This window comes from Puccinia triticina, chromosome 18A (genome assembly GCF_026914185.1).
Source record: "Puccinia triticina chromosome 18A, complete sequence".
In the NCBI taxonomy this organism is placed as follows: Eukaryota; Fungi; Basidiomycota; class Pucciniomycetes; order Pucciniales; family Pucciniaceae; genus Puccinia; species Puccinia triticina.
The window spans coordinates 913027-930117 of NC_070575.1; the positions used below are offsets into that span (position 1 = coordinate 913027).

The 17091-nt window shown below is 48.5% G+C and overlaps 1 protein-coding gene across 1 annotated transcript; it reads right to left on the minus strand.

Moving 5' to 3' along the window:
* Window positions 1–323: 323 nt before the first annotated feature.
* PtA15_18A114 (uncharacterized protein) lies at window positions 324–3536 on the minus strand (the record flags this gene model as incomplete). Its single annotated transcript, XM_053164622.1, has 3 exons — window positions 324–386; window positions 468–627; window positions 3514–3536. 3 exons carry the CDS (start codon window positions 3534–3536, stop codon window positions 324–326), a joined length of 246 nt encoding a protein of 81 aa, XP_053028613.1.
* Window positions 3537–17091: the final 13555 nt, after the last annotated feature.

A 17091-nucleotide genomic window follows, 5' to 3' on the forward strand; every position in this document is an offset into this window, starting at 1 on the left:
GGAGCTAAAGATGTGGGTCAAGGGTGGAAATGCTCTGACTTGATGATTAATTTCAAATCATAGAGGCAGAATATATGTAGTCACAACTAGAGAGCCCCCTTGCAAGATCCAAAGGGGGCCTAGGAGACTAAAACAAACAAAACAGTAAAAGTGTACACTACAAATATTAGTAGCATACACAGTGAACAGGATAATAAAACTAGCAGTATACTAGAGTGAAGACAGGACAATAAAACTAGCAGACTACTAGAGTGAAGGTAAAACTACCAAGACAGTAGAGTGAAATAAAACAACACAAGTTGAGTGATTAATAAACATTAAAACTACTTAAAATAAGCAGAGTGATAATGATTGACGATTTCGAGACTTGTGAGCGGAAGAGGAGCCTAGAATTCTGACAATTGTCAATATCAATATTAGTCAATTAGGAACTAAGGAGGAAAAAGAAAAGGAAGTTTGAGACTGACCTTCCACCAAGCTAAGACACAACCCTTCTTGTCTATGGGAAAATCACCATTGGTGTAGCGCTCAATCTCGGTGTTGAGTTGGACTGCTTGGGAATTTTCCGGATAAAAATTAAACTTGTCCCCATCACTTTTGGACTCCGGATCGGGTGGGCGCTCCGAGCTGGTATGTTTCAAAGGTGGATTGGGTTCAACTTCAAGTGATTTCAGATAAATTTCATGTTCTTCAAAGGTTTCTCAAATAAGCGCAGTGATCATTGATTGCACTGCGGAAAAATGTGTTGCGCCTCACTGACAGCGGCGCTTCCGCTGCGGCAGCCGTCAGCGCTTGCACAGCGGAAACAGCGCGCTGACAGCTGAAATAGCGGTCAGCGGCAATTCAGCGCAATTTCCGCTGCGCTGCGCTTTTTGTCAGCTTTAGCGCTCATTTATCCGCTGCGCTAACGCTGATCACCGGAAATTGTCAGCGGTATAACGCTGAAATCAGCGTCAGCGCAGCGGCCAGACCGCTGCGCTAACGCTGATTGGGCTGGAGAATCAGCGGTGGACCGCTGCGCTGCGCTAAAAGTGCCGCTGATGTCAGCGCAGCGCAGCGGTTTCACCCTTGGTGGTGGGATGGTGTCCATTAGGACAACAGGGTTGATGAGATTGTCAATGGACTTGGGCATGCTGCTTGGATGTTGGTGCAGTGCAGAGAAGTGGAAAAATAGCTTCCAAAAAACAGGGTCAGACCTGTTTTTGAAAAGCACCCATTTTCGAGGAAAACTATTTTCCAGATATGTCAAAAAACAGGCGCTGTGGTACGTGTTTTTTGGTGAAAACAGTTTTTTTGCAAATAAATTAATTTCCAGGGGAAAAACTGTTTTTTTCCCGGCTATGGTACAGGCCCTTAGTGTATCCGTGGTTATTTGGCAAGACAAATGGGGTATTGTTATCCCCATTTATAGCCCAATACACTAACAGTTAGTGTATCCAAAGTTTCTCATTGAAGATCTTGGGTATTGTTATCCAGGATACACTCAAAATACACTAACAGGTAGTGTATTTCTTTTGGATAACCAAAATTTCACTGAAATTTAGTGTATCAGAGTTAGCATAAAAATATTCTGCACTACAGTATCTGTTATTTCATGGTTTTTAGCCTCTAGAAAATGATTCTCAAAACATTATGTCCCAGATTTATTTTTTTGCAACTCAAAACCAAAGCTACTACCAGAAATATCAATACACTGAAAGTAATTTTATCATTCATTGCAGAGATAAACTAACAGTTATTGTATTTGTTATCAGGAATAACAACAGATAACAATCATAAAAATAGGATTTGGTTATTGTTAACCTGACATATTTCAGCTACACTAACAATACAATAACAGCCAAAAAAAATAACATCAAAAAGATGTATTGTTTGTGAAGCCCCGCACGTCTTGCGGGTTTCACAAGGCCATACGGGCCATGTCACTTGTTGAGGACTATAGTTCAGCCTGTCCCCCTCGCCCAACAAAGGGTAGTTACGTTACGTTGCGTTATCCGCCCAATTTTGGTAACGTAACTACCCCCGTTATCCGGGGCCCCCCGTTACTTTACTAGTACCGGGGTCATTTCAGGCCCCGCGCGTAACGTAACGGGCCTCATTTTTGAGGCCCGTTATCGCGTTATCCCCCAGATAACGCAATAACGGACCATTTAAGGCTTTTTAGCCTCATTTTTTGCCTGTTCTCAAGGGCTCCGCGCGCCCGGATAACGCAACTAGCATAAAAAAAACCGGCTCGACGTGTTTCAATAACGTAATCGCACTGCCGTTACGCGTAACGCATAGATAACGGCAAAAATTTCGTTACGTTACCGTTATCTACGCGTTACGCGTAGCGTAACTACCCTTCGTTGCCTCGCCCCATCTAGCCTGGCAGAGACTCCGACCCCATTCTCTCTCTGCTCGGGCTAGGTAAGCCTTTAATCTCTTGTCTCTTCCTCATGGTTCCTCTCAAGCTTGTACATAGACTAACAGAGAGACTCCGACCCCATTCTCTCTCTGCTTGGGCTAGCCACGCAATCCAAGCTCCCCGACCGTTGGTTCTAGAACCGCTAGGCCTTCGAGCCCGTCCCACCATGCCTCTCCAGCCTCCGCTCAGTGAAGGGTCTCCCGACCCTTACATTGTTAGTGACAGAAAATCAAGGATAACAGTATTATTTGTGTAGTACATACAGTGGAAAAAAATAACAATACACTACACTAACAATACACATAGTGTATCAGCCCACTGTTGCTTGTGGATAGGTAGGTCAAAAAATAAACGGTGCTTTTTACTTTAATTATGTTTCTTTTTGAAGTTTCCAAATCTACTTATCAAAAAATGTAAAACTCTTGGCCAGTCACAAAATATCACTGTGCACAAATTTTTCTGACCTTTCATCCAAGTTTATTAAATTCACAAAAACATGGCAAAAAAGATCAAGTTTTGGTGTGCAGCCTAATTTGGCCACGGTTGAATAGATTACCCCCGAACACTAGGTGCCACGGATAGACTCTCCAGCTTGTGACAGTGCAACAAGGAAAAAAGAGTCAGCATTTTGTTGTCTCAAGCAGGGGCCTAATCAAGCAAAGTAGGGGGCCTGCAGGGAGGGGCCAGGACAAAACCGGAACCCCTGGGGAACTTCTCTGCAGTCCCCCTGCCCTCTATCTATACTAAAAAGACTGGGCTATGTGCTTGACCAATCTCAGTTGTAACCTCACCCCTCACCTTGCTCTTCACAACGGTCTTTGTAGAGCCACCACAATCCCTGGTGATGCAAGCCATTGTCTCCAAAGCAACAGCAACCAACAAGATCAACCTAACAACAAGTTGCTACAACCATGCTCAAGGCATTCCCGAATGTACCCTAAGCAATTCTAAATTGGGAAGAGCGTTGTTTTGGAAACAGGGCATAAAATTGGTTACGAGTATAAAAAAAAAGCGCCATCCAAGCTAGGTACATGTTAATTCGTAACCATGGGAGGGAGGAGCAACAGTGGAAACAATGAGCATACATGAAAGCAAGAGTAGCATACAAAAAATGTAGCCAGGCAATCATTGTTGCCTGGTGGACAGGCAGATGAGCAAGGAAATGAAACGGAGAGAAGCAGATATTTGAGAAGTTAACGGTCCAAGATGGACCATTTGACCATATAAGGAACACTACCCTCCCACTGTCATCTGCACCTTGACTCAGCAGCCCCTTGTTTTCATACATCGCACCTTGCTCGCTTGCTTCCATCTTATTGCATCACCGAGTCGCTATGTTCATCGAAGTTGCACCCTCGGAGCAAGGATTGTTGCCTCTTCCATCACCCCAAGAATCTCGAAGAGCCGCTCCTTGAACAATCCCATCAACAACGGGTTGGATTTCGAAACAAATATTTTCGAGTTCTTTGCCACCTTCAACAAGTCCTCCATGCGCTTGAACGCTTGCCATCCGACCTCTACCATTTCACCGACCAAGACCACCGCCTCGGCGCCGTTCACTAGAGGAAATCGCGGCGTATCCGCCGCGAGCTTTGGGAAAGGGAAAGAAATGGGAATTGGTCCTGAGTGGAATGTACAATGCAATCTTTGGGAGAGCGCATAGGGTTGAGAATATTATGTACAAAGTGAAGAATGATGATTATAAGAGACAATGGGGAAGTTTGGTCATGGGATAGGGACATGAGATTCACCGTGTGTGCCTACCTTTGATTTGCTAGTAAGGTTGCATCGCCTGCCCGTCTGAGGACGTCAAGATTGACGACGTTAGTCGCAGATGGGGCATCCATAGGCTCACAAACCATCCCAATCAACAAACCCGCAACGGACGTTACCCGGGACAGGGCAACGTACAGTTTCCTGCGACTGAAAACCGGCCGTGGTAAATAGACCGCCACTTTGCCAAGCAATTGGCCCTGTGACTTGTTGATTGTTAAGGCAAACACCATTGACACTGGTAATTGATATCTGCTGAATGATACCCCATGGTGGGCATCCTCTTTGTGAATGAGTTTGACCCTGGGAATGGCACAGGTGTCACCCACGTGCAAACCGGTCAAGATGGCACAGGTGATTGTTCCTGGGGCTATGTCAAGAATCAAGAGCCTGGTGCCATTTGAGAGGCCCGCCTTCAGATCCAAGTTCCGCAGAAGGATGATTGGCATACCTGTCTTCAGCCTCAGGGTCAATTCTGGGAAGCCGGGGATTGAGAATGTATGGAGAACCTCTTCTGTAACTCCCTCTTTGTCATCCATACCGTCCATATCCGTGGCCATTGCATTGATCAAGACAAATTCAGTGTGCCTGCCCGGCAGGCGTTGCGTGCATACTTTTTTGGCGCAAACGCCCCGCGATCAGTTATAGGAAAAGGGGTAAGGGTATGGATGAGAGAAACTGAGGTCAATTTGGATCCAGGATGATCCTTGGGCCCCCAAAGAAATAAATTGTATAACATAGCATTGAAGGCTCATATTGTATATACATGTGCAAAGAATCCTGATCTCTGGTTCACTCAAGCTTGTGCTGGTGAGTTGTGCGCCTCCTGATCACGTAAAGCTCAAAAACATTGATTTTGGAATTGGGCTGTGTTGGCTGTGTTACAATCCCTATTGAGAGAGCCGTGATGGATGTTACCTGGGAGAGGGCAACGTACAGTTGGCCATAGCTGAAAACAGAGTATGGGAGGTACACCATGACCTTTGCACAAGTGATTGGCCCTGGGACTTGTTGATTGTAAGCGCAAATGCTATTGGAACCAACTGAACAATACACCATTAGAGGCATTAGCTTTGTGGATAAGCTTGATCTTGGGGATGGTGCACGTAGAGCTGACATGCAATCTGGTAAGTATGCTGCACTTGAACCCACCGGGGGCAATCTCATCTATCAATAGTCTGGTCCCACTCCCAGGTCAAGGTTGCGGAGCAGGATTATGGGCATGGAAAACTTGATTTGGAGGGTTGATTCTGGCAGGCCGGGGATCAAGAACATACATCAGGAAAAAACAATGATCACTTGTCTGCAGGTGACACAGCAAAGTACAAAGGGGCCTTTTTACTATTTCATGTCACTTGTAGGCAAGTGATCATTGTTTTTTCCTGGTGATGTGGGGGACTTCTTCTGTCACTGCTTCCTCTTCATTGATCCCATTCATATTGGTGGCCATTGCGTCAATTGAGAGGAACTCAACAAATCTCCTGGGCAGGCGCCAGGAACAAACATCATTGATGGTTGAGCAACACCAAAATCACACGTGAGCCGTAGTGTTTGATTTTGGTGGCTCAATCTCAGGAGTGCAGAGGTGAACTGGGGTACACGGTGGTTATAACATGATTGGGAACAGCTGTCTCAGTCAGGCTTGCATATACGTCTCCAAATTCAAGTGTCTGGGGGGTATGATATTTGGCTGCCCAGTACTGTTTCCAATTGTCAGTAGCCAGCGGTAGAATGAAGCATTCAGCTCTGTCAGTGCAGAGTCTGACCCACCACTCAGCCCCAAGTTCTTGGTCAAGGAGAGCTTGATAACATGGGCCCATAGAGATGAGGTGATCATGAAGGCTGCCTCCAGGTCAAATATAGTCCCATTGCGTACAACCAAGAGCGTCTGTTGGAAATCCCCCCCTCCCAAATATGACTAACTTGCCACCAAAAGGTTGGCCGTCTTGCATAAGATCTTGAAGAAAGCGGTCTGAAAACATCTCATCAGCATGTCAGTGTTGCATTGAAACCTTTTCTCATATGATCACGCCTGCCTCTTTCAATACCTCAGCGCATTGAGACCAAAGGGCAAACATGAAGGTGCTGGTTGAGTAGATTACTATTGGAAATTTGAGCCGGGATTGGGCAGTGGCGCCATTGACTGAAATTAGGGAAGCAGCATCTGAGGATGAAACCACTACTGCGGGGATGCACATGGCTTTCAGGGAATGGATAATAGTATTCATTGTGTAGGTTTTGCCACACCCACCGTGCTCATCCACATATAGCATGCTGGCAGCATTTGCTTCCACAAAATGCACAGCTAAGTCAACAATGATCCGTTTTTTATGGCTCAGGGTTTGGCATATTTTTTGGAATAGGTCCGCACACTCCGCTTACCGGAGATCTTCTTCATGCATAGTGTTTTCAATAAGTCCCCCTCCCCAGCGGCGGGGCTATGGAGTCCAACACCGGCAAGAGTTTTTTCACTCTTCTGAGGCTTCCTTGACAGTAGGTAGTAGCAGAGCAAGAGGTGAAGTTGATCTGAGGGGTTTTCAACCCAGTAGACCGTTTGGAGTTGGTGTGGCTGGTCATCCAAGAGCTCAACAGCAATGTGGTTGAACAATTTTTGAGGGTTTGAGAGTGGGCTGTGGATAAGTAGGATGCAGAAAAAATGATGTAGGGCTTTGCCCGTCTGCCAGCCTGTGGTTTTGTGCCAGCATTGGCAGCAATGCAAGTCTGAGGTCCTCTGCTGTTTTCCAGTAAGTGTCATAGGTCCCTCCGTCAATTTTGTCCATGTCTGTGAAGCTAGTGATAACTTGTCAGTGTAACAGTAGCAGACAAAGGTAATATTTCTGGCCTTTATTGACAGTGGGAAAATATACTGGGCCCATCATTTTTGTGTGTCTTTTCCTTGCTTCAAACCTGTTGATACCTTTGACATGAAATGTTGAGGGACCTTGTGATGGATTCTCCTGCTTGCCCAGAAGGCTTCCTCTTGGGCATAAAAATTACACCTGCTTGCCAAGGTCTGGGAATCATCTTGGGCAAGCGGGTACATGTACATATTACTTGGGGATTGTTCCACTGGAGCATGATTCCAAGGAAGATTCCTCCAAGCAGTTAAAAATAGTAACTGCTTTCCGGGGGGGCTTCCCAAACGGGTACACCTTTGTACTTGGCAGGATGGATTTTCTTCCATTCCCCCAATGACTTGTACCTGCTTGTTGAGGAATATTTCTCAGCAAGCAGGTGCAAGGTCCTCAGACAGGAGGAATACTCCCGGGCAAGGGGGGATCCGCTTGCCGGGGATGATTCCAACAAAGATTCCTCCCCAGCAAGCAGTGAAAAGACCCGCTCGCCGGAGCAGCCTCCTCCTTGGCGATGTTCTCGCCATTGAGGACACCTTGCCAGAGAGCAGCTACCCAGAACCTGCTTGCCAAGCAGGATTTTATCTGCTAAGCTGTTGTATGCACCGGCACGCCGGTGAAGAATCATGCTTGGTTGCTCGGCTCTGAGGGCCGGTGTCTATAATGTGTGGGCTCATCCCAGCTCTCTGGCTAGGGACAGTTGAAACTACGTGGTGTCAGACGCTTTGTGAATGATATTCCGCATAAGGTGGTGCATGTGTTTCCTTTGTGGAAAAGCGCCGGGCTGAGATCGGCATCCCGTGACTAAGTGCAAGCAGATGAGCGGACTCGCGGTCACTACCCAGATTGGGAGTCCTGGGGCTGATTGTGGCATGACTTCATGGAAGATGACCCCATGTTACCATTCCTGTGGGAGGACCGGGAAAAAACAGCTGCGCGTGTTTTCCTATTTGCTTAAATAGGGCTCTTGTTTTCGCAATGAAACACCCTCCGTCCGCTAAGGCTGTAGCGCATCAGCGTAAGCCCTCCTACCCATATAAATTTGCTGGTGCAGATTGGCGTCCAAACCCAGAGCATCAGCTCAGTACCAAACTGCTTTGGGCACCAGCCCTCAAGGGGCTGAGCATCAGCTCTACCCTGCCCTGCGGCTTCGCCGCAAAATTGCTTCTTCAACTGAGTGGGCGGCTTCGCCGCGAAATTTCTCCTCCAAATGAGTGGACGCTTGAAACCCCCCTCCTCCTTTGGGGTTCACAAGGAACCAAGACATGTCACAAGTAGCTATGTAGTCCGGTCCCCCTCTCTTCCCTGGTTCAGCAGAGAACTGACCTGCAGTCTCTCTGGACCAGGTAAGCACCTTTCTTCCTTCTCTCTTGTTTTCATCTTCATTCTCACTTCCAGAGAGAACTGACCTGCAGTCTCTCTGGACCAGCGCAATCAAGACTCCCCCCTGAGTTTGGCCCTAGAATCCTTGTCCCGTGCCGTGCCTCGTCCCTTTTCCCTCCTTCCGCTCAGTGAAGGGATCAAACCCTTACACTTTTTTTTTTTATTCAAACTCAACCCCCAATCCGTTCCGTTTGACAAACCTTCTGTCCGATTCGTCCGTCCGTCCGATCCGTCCGTCCGTCCGATCCGTCCGTCCGTCCGTCCGCCCCCAAATCGTCAAAGAAATTTTTTCTTTTTCCGTCCGTTCCGTTTGATAACCTTTTGTCCAATCCGTCCGACCCTCCCAAAACATCCGATTCTTTCTTCTTCTCTCTCGACTCCAACGACTTTCCTTCTCTGTGGATGACCACCAGGAGACATTCAACCTCCGACAATCTCCTGCCACGCACGGACCCTGAAGCCCTCATCCGAGCAGCAAACGCCGAGCGTCGTCGACTAGCTCAGATAAAATCAGGACAACTGACCTCGAATAGCTCCTCATCCCAACCAATCGCACCCCTCCCTTTCTCCTCCACTACACAACCCGGGATGTCCGAAAAACAGGCTTCCCTCTCCCTTGCGTCCGACCCCTCGGCCGCCAACATCACGGCGAAGAAATCAGACCTCGAGCTCCTCCAACCCAAGCGAACCTATTGGGGACGGCATACACGATTGGCTAAAGCAAATCCTCAAGACTCAACATGCAGCGGCGGTCCAGGCTCAGGAGGACCGACGTGCAGCCCGAAAAGCGGAAGAATCCCTGGCCGCTCGAGCGAGCCTCCTCGAGGACATGATGCTGGCTTTTGGGTCAATGAAAACGGAGACGAAAAATCGAGCGGGGCAAGGTGACACCAACGGTGGGTAGTTACCTTGCCAATAACGGTAACGTAACGGTAACGTAACGGTAACGTAACAATTTTTCAGCCGTTATCGTTACCGTTATTCGTAACGGCAGTGCGTTACGGTACTGCTGGAACGTGACAGAAAAATATTGGTGTTTGTTACGTTACTGGCGCCTGCGGAGCGCCATATAACGCCCGATAACGGCCAATTTTGGACCGTTACGCGTTATCTGGTGGATAACGCGCAGTAACGACCTCAAAAAAAGAGCCCGTTACGTTACGCGCGAGGCATGCAAAGACCCCGTTACAAATAACGTAACGGGCAGCTGCGGGTAACGAGGGTAGTTACGTTACCCAAATTACGTGAATAACGTAACGTAACGTAACTACCCATTGCTGGTGACACGGAAGGCATCAACATGCAGAAGTTTTGGGTAAACAATGGACCCGTGTTCTCCGGCCCCTTTCAAGAAGTTGAACCATTCATCACTTGGATCCAAGCAATGCAAATCTATTTTGTGACCAAGGATGTGGTCCTAGCCAAGGACAAGATAAAGATTGTCGGTAATCGCATCATGGAAACGAACCTCGTCTCCTTCTACGCCAGTGAATCGGCCGCCTATTTGCCTGGAACTTGGGCAGCGTTCAAGAAGCGGATGTTCGAGGTCGCGGTGCCCTTCAATTGGCGTATGGAAATAAAGAAGCAAATCAAGCAATTGAAGATGCTCCCTACGGAATCGTTCCTGGGATACAGCACGAGGGCCAGGACATTACAGAGCCTCGTGAACTTTGACACCACGGACGCAGCCCGCCTGGGAGACTTCGACTTGGCCCAGTACGTGGTCTTTGACCTCCAAGAAGACTTGCAGGACCGAGTAACTGAGCTGCAATACATGGACGTAACCCCTTTTGCATATGGGGGGTTTGAGCAAAGCGTGAGCGCATCCTTTGTCGCACTCCGCCGAGCGCAGGTGCCTCCCAATCACAATTGATTGACCAACGTGCCGGCGCAATCCCTAACGCGAGACGAGATCATCTGGCGAATCCACTCGTATTTGGATTCACAAGGCCGCTGCCATTATTGCAAGCGGACCTGGGGAAACGTAGCGGGGGGCTGCCCAGGACCTGTCGACAAGACGTGGATCGATGTGCCGGCCTCTTTCGTGACCCCTCCAAAGCCACCCAATTACAGTGCCCCCAGAGCCCGCGGCAATCCTCAACCAGCTCCTGGAAGACCGACTCACCCCCCAGCTGGCCGTACTTCGCCTAGAGGAGCCTCGGTGGCCGGAATCTCTCGAGACCTCGCGAGCGATATGATTGAGGCTGGCTTAGACCCAGCTGCAGTGGCCAGTATGTTGATCGAGGACAAGAGGCACAACGGGCCCTTTGATGAGGAAGAGGCGGATTTTATGAGACGGCTCGGATCCCCGGCTGCCCCAGCAAAGACCACGGAGAACGAGCCATCTCCAGCCGAAGTCGCCGTAATGGAAGCGATCGACGCTCAAGTGGAAATGAATGAGCAGGAAGAGTATGTGTCCCCCCACCTCCCTCTCGCGAGTGACACATCAAACTCACGCCTTCGCCGCCCCTCGACAGGACGTTGCCAGGGGAGACGATATTGGACTGGGACGACTTCCAAAATGAGATCGCCGGGATCTAAGACAGCCACGGCCCCCCTCTCTGACTACCAACCTCTCACCCAACCCCGACACTCAATTCCAGCACATGCTCATCCCCCACAGCTGCAGATGCCATTTCTTCCCCCCGGATTACCACTCCCGACTCATTTCCTCCCCATCCATCGTCAAATCTGGCATCCCCCGTCTCCTTTGCTTCTCCCGCATGCCCCTATTGTTTTTCACCACTTTTATCCTTTTTTCTCCTTTATAGGAGGGGAGACTGTAAACCCCCCTCCTCCTTTGGTGTTCACAAGGAACCAAGACATGTCACAAGTAGCTATGTAGTCCGGTCCCCCTCTCTTCTCTGGTTCAGCAGAGAACTGACCTGCAGTCTCTCTGGACCAGGTAAGCACCTTTCTTCCTTCTCTCTTGTTTTCATCTTCATTCTCACTTCCAGAGAGAACTGACCTGCAGTCTCTCTGGACCAGCGCAATCAAGACTCCCCCCTGAGTTTGGCCCTAGAATCCTTGTCCCGTGCCGTGCCTCGTCCCTTTTCCCTCCTTCCGCTCAGTGAAGGGATCAAACCCTTACAACGCTACTTGCCGCCTCTGGCGGCCAGGTTTTTCGAGACACAGAACAAAGTAATAGAGGAAGTATCTTCAACACCCCCGAACATAGGTGCCACAGTCTGAGTTATGCCTGGTATGTGATCTTCAACCATTTGCAAGAGGGCAAAGCACACCTCCTGAAATTGGTTTATCAAACAAGGTGATGAAAGCTTGGCCATACCGTTCCGGTCCTTCTTTCTCTTGAGCACATCAGTGATCCGCTTTAGTGCAGACATTTCAGAGTTGAATTCCTCCACAATTATTCCTTTTGGAGTTGGTAGCACTGCTGAGGCAATTGGTTCTATTGCTCCTTGGTTGATGCTACTTTGTACCGGATCAGGAGCGCTTGACCCACCAGTGGTAAAAGTTGGGTGTGCAGTGCTGAACGGAGCATATTCTTGTTGGCCCGGGCGAGAGCATTTCAAGAAATTCAGCTCGTAAGGTGAGAAAATTTCTGAGACTCGTTGCTTGGAAGATTCAGGTTTGGGTAAATGTGAGCTTTTTGTGACCTCAATATTGGAATCACAGCCAGGGTCGCTGTTGATTTGAATGGTGGCGGGCTGGGGTCTATTGGGTGCCTTTTTTATAAGGATGTGAACCTGACAATAAGGAACACGTCGCGTCAGCACAGGCGCAGCACGGGTATCGGTCTCCAAACTTGGTTGATTGCTACTCACCTGACAATAAGGAACACGTCGCGTCAGCACAGGCGCGGCACGGGTATTGGTCTCCAAACTTGGTAAAGAGAGAGAGAGGAGCCGGTACCCGGCTCTGCCAAGAGTAGACTATGTACAAGTGTAACGCCGCAGTAACTAGGTCTAAGGAAGTGAGAGATAAAGTTACGCGCGCATACAACTATGTACTAAGTTAGGTTTGCACTCTTGGATACCGTACACTCCAACACCCCCCCCCCCCCAAGAATGCAAACTTCACCGCCGTAGGCCCAATTTGCTGATTGCGTCTTCCATCTTGTTGGGGCCGAGCTTTTTGGTGAAGATGTCCGCCTGCTGGTTGTTGGTGTTTGTCCACGTGATCTTGATGTTGTTTTTCCGGAAAAAATAATTAATGAAGTAGAAAGCGCGAATGAGGTACCGTGTCTTCTTTTTCGACGCGTTGTCGCCTGCTATGAGGATAGCCGTCTGATTGTCGCAATAGATATTCATGGGGATGGTGTATTGAATGTCTTGAAGAAGTATAGCAATACCGGCGAGTTGCTGGGCACCCTCTGAGAGGGCAATATACTCAGCGGCACAAGTTGAGAGAGCCACAACCTTTTGACGCTTTGCACCCCGCGCAATCAAATTTCCCAGATATTTGATGACAAAACCGGAAGTAGACCGCTCATGTTCTCCACCCCAGTTGGCGTCTGACCGCAAGTCGAGTGTTTCTCCACGGCTCCTAAATACCAACTTTGTAGACACAGACCACTTTAGATATCCTATCAAGTAATCCAGAGCTTCCCAATGTTTAACGGATGGATTATTGCTGTACCGTGCAATTAAGTTCACGCCGTAAGACAAGTCAGGTTGTCCCACATGCTAGATACATCAGCAAGCCAATTATTGAGCAATACTCCATTGGTGAAACTGGTTTGAAAGCGTTGATTTCCAATCCATTGTCTGGCAAAGTGCTTCTGCGCGGGTAAGCCGGTCTTTGGTAGTCTTTGAGTATCTGTTCAGCCAACCCAACCTGATCCATGATCACCTTGCCATCCCGGTCCACAATGTTCAATCCAACAAGCCGTTTCACCCCATTCGTCCACTTGATGTTCATCTCCTTCTGCATGCCGGTCCGTAGGTGGTCCAAAAGAGTCCTGTTCGATGCCACCGCCAGTCTGTCGTCCACGTGTAACCAGATAATCACAAAATCCGCTCCAAGCCTGTACATTTACAGGGATTGCTCCAAATCCGACGCAACAAACCCCAGCTCTTCCATCTTCCCTTTGAAAAACTTCCACCAACATCTCGCCGCCTGCTTTGTCCCGTACATTGCCTTTTTAAGCCTCATGATCTTGCCTTTCAACTCCGGCCGGATCTCAATTGGTGGCTGGACGTATACCTCTTCATCAATTGGACTGTAGAGGTATGCGGAACTGAAGTCAAAAGTCGCCATAGGAAAGCTGAACTTGTTTGCCAGTGAAATTCATACGCGGAGCATATTCAAGGAGGCAGTCGGAGCGTACGTCTCGTTACAGTCTACGCCCATTTTCTGATTGAATCCCTTGGCGATGTATTGCGCACGGAATATTTCACGGCCGCCCTTGGTCTCTGGGGGCTTAATGGTGAACACCCAACAACATCCAAGAGCTTTTGCCCCAGGAAACGGATCTACGGCCTCCCAGACTTCCAGTGAGTCGAATTTGCTAGCTTCGTATTCCGCAGCTCCCCGCCATTCAATAGCTTTTGGGCTCTTCAGCGCAGTCTTGATTGTCGAAGGAATGCGCCTATCCGTTGTGAGTACCAGTTCAGAGATTGCCTTCTTTTCTTGATTGTGTATTACGTCCGTTGGCTCTTCACCAAGCTTCAGAGCAATTTGATTTAGGATTGCATTCAAATCAGTGTCTTTTGGTTGTTCAACTACTGGTGCATTGATGGTCTGTCTTTTCTTGAAAGGTAGGTTGACGAATTCAGGAAACATAACTGCCGTTGAGTGAATGATTTTGTTCTTTGACGGCGACCAGAATAGCCACCCACCTCCCGTGGGGGGAAAACCAATCAGCTGAGCATCTTGAGCACGTTCGTCCAGCTTATCTCGGTTTTCTTTGGGAACAAGAACAATTGCCATCGCGCCAAACGGGTAAGTTTGCTTGGGTCGACCTCTATACCGTGGAGTTGAGTTAACGGCGAATCTTCAATCTTACTGTTTGGGATTCTATTGTGAATATAGGACGCTGCTTGGTACGCGAAACTCCAGAACGGTTTCGGCAGTCCACTCTTGTGTAGCATTGTACGGGCCATATCTCCCAGTGTTCAATTGACTTGCTCCACTTCACCATTTTGTTCAGGGCTGTACGGTGTCACCAGAGCGTAGTTGATACCTGTTGGTTTAAGCAGCTTCTTCAGAGTACCGGTATATTCGGGAGTGTTGTCAGTCCGGATGTGTTTTGGGTACCTCACAATAGTGGTCTTGATATTGCTGATCCATTCCATGATCTGCGTGGGATGATCTCTGCTAGACAGAATTGCCGTCCAGATGTAGGTAGTTGCATGGTCTCTCATTGTCAGGAGATATCGTCTCCCTGAGAGATCGTACGGGAATGGTCCAGCAACGTCTGATACCAGCAAGTCCAGGGGCTTGTCTCGGGGAATGAGAGAATTTGAACCAGGTGATTTCCTGTCAAGGGCTTTCAATTTTGCACATTGATCACAAAAAAAAGATTTCCAAGTTTTCTTCTCTAGTTCCTCCGGGAAGTGTAACCTCAAATATTTCCTCACAACGTCCTCAGAGACGTGGCCCAAACGTCAATGCCATAGATAGGGATCAAAAGAAGGTGTAGAAGTAATCTTATTTATTTCAAAAACTTCACTACACATGGCAATATACCAACAAAAGTTGTGGAATTTAGTGAGGAAGGGAATGTTTGAGGGGCTAATGAGGGTGGCTGTTTGACCTGAGAAAGCTAGAAGCCATCCCAAATCTGTCAGGCAGCCAACCGAAAGAATCAAGCCATTGACTCCTGGGCAGTGATATACATCGTCGATTTCAATTGGACCCCTCGGCGTATTGATCCTCACACGTCCCCTGAATCTAACGACAACAGTGCAGTTAGCCACCGCAAGCAAGATCGTTCTAGGTGTTGCTAGCTGTTCTCTGGTGATAAACATGTGAATGTTGCCACTCACATGGGTCGAAGCGCCAGAATCCAGGAGAACCTTGCTGTCATTGACCTCTGGAACGTCGAGTTGGCATAAGCAGTTTTGAGGATAAGCAGGGCGATTTGGTGGAATGTAATTGGAATGCGGTTGATTGTGGTCAACCGGAGGCGTTCCAATATGCTTCTGGTCAACATCGTCCCAGAAGGTGAGACAGTTGTTGTACCAGTGGCCTACCTGGAGGCAGTAATGGCAGGTGTTGCCATATCGTGCTTTGAGGTGTTCACTCGGGGCTTGTCCTCAAAACCTTGCTGCTTTCTCGGCGGACAGATTTTGCGGGCAATGCTCTTGTTGAGGGCGCGGGTGGTTTTGTTGAGGAGGGATCCGCTTGTGAGGTGGGGCATACCTCAGCTGTGGAGATCTCATAGCATGGACTGCATTGATGTCCATTGGTACGTAACCATTGTTTGCCAACGGAGGAGCAACCTTATTCTTGTTCTTGCTTGACGCCGCATGGATAACCATCGTGACATTGCTGAAGGAGGGCTTCTCAATGGCTTCCAGCTTTTGATCCACTGTGAACTCAAAGGTTTGGACGTTGACACCGACCGGAGCAATGAAAGTCGCTTGGAGTAAGAGGCCGCCAAGCTTGTCTGCCGTCACCTTGTGCTGAAGAAGCTCAGCCATTACTCTACTCCATTTGGCTACGGAGATCTCGCTGCCGGGTGACTTGTCGGATGCTAAAGTCAGCATTTGTTCGGCGAGAGAGAACTTGTGTCGTCGGTCTGTTCTGCTGCACTTTGTTTTCAGCAACTTGAAGATCTCCCAGGGCTCTTCCGTGTTGGTACCGTTCACGATTGCAAGAAGATCCGTTTTGATTGTCGCCCTGAACAACCTGGCAATGTTGTCCTGTTCGTCGCCAAGTCGGTCAGTGAAATTGCGCTCCTTGGCGGTGAACTTGTTGACCCAAAAGACATGTCGGAGGGTCCTGTTGACTTCTTTTTCCCAGATCTGAAAAAAAAACGCCATCGTAGTCCAATTTTGAGGACTGGGAATTGGTGGCTTTGTGAGTGCCGAGAGGATCCTTGCAGAAGGCTCGGATGACAATCTCCGCACGTGAGATGGATGATGAGGAGGAGGTGTCTGAAGCGGGGATTTGTAGCTTTAGGTGGTCGATTTCTTGTCGAAGGGCAGCGAATTCTTCAGCTGTAGGGTTCGCCATTTCGACGTCTTGGATGGTGTTGAATGCCTGTTGACGTTGTTCTGATCAATTATCGAAGATTTGATCGATTTCTTGCTGGTGTAGTAAGCGTTGTTTTTCTAAGTCTTGTAATCTCTTTTCTCGTTCTTTTCTTTCTTCTTCTTCTAGTCTTTCTCTTTTTTCTTTCGCTTCTCTTTGATGCTTTTCAAGATTTGCTTGATGATCGAATCGCTTGCTATTTCCAGCACCAGAAATCCACCCGAGTCGTATTCAACGCAAAGGACGATTGAGTACCCTGAGCCGCTAAGAGCCGGCTTTTAACCTATAAGGATGTGAACCTGACGATAAGGAACACGTCGCGTCAGCACAGGCGCGGCACGGGTATCGGTCTCCAAACTTGGTTGATTGCTACTCACCTGACAATAAGGAACACGTCGCGTCAGCATGGGCACGGCACGGGTATTGGTCTCCAAACTTGGTAAAGAGAGAGAGAGGAGCCGGTACCCGGCTCTGCCAAGAGTAGACTATGTACAAGTGTAACGCCGCAGTAACTAG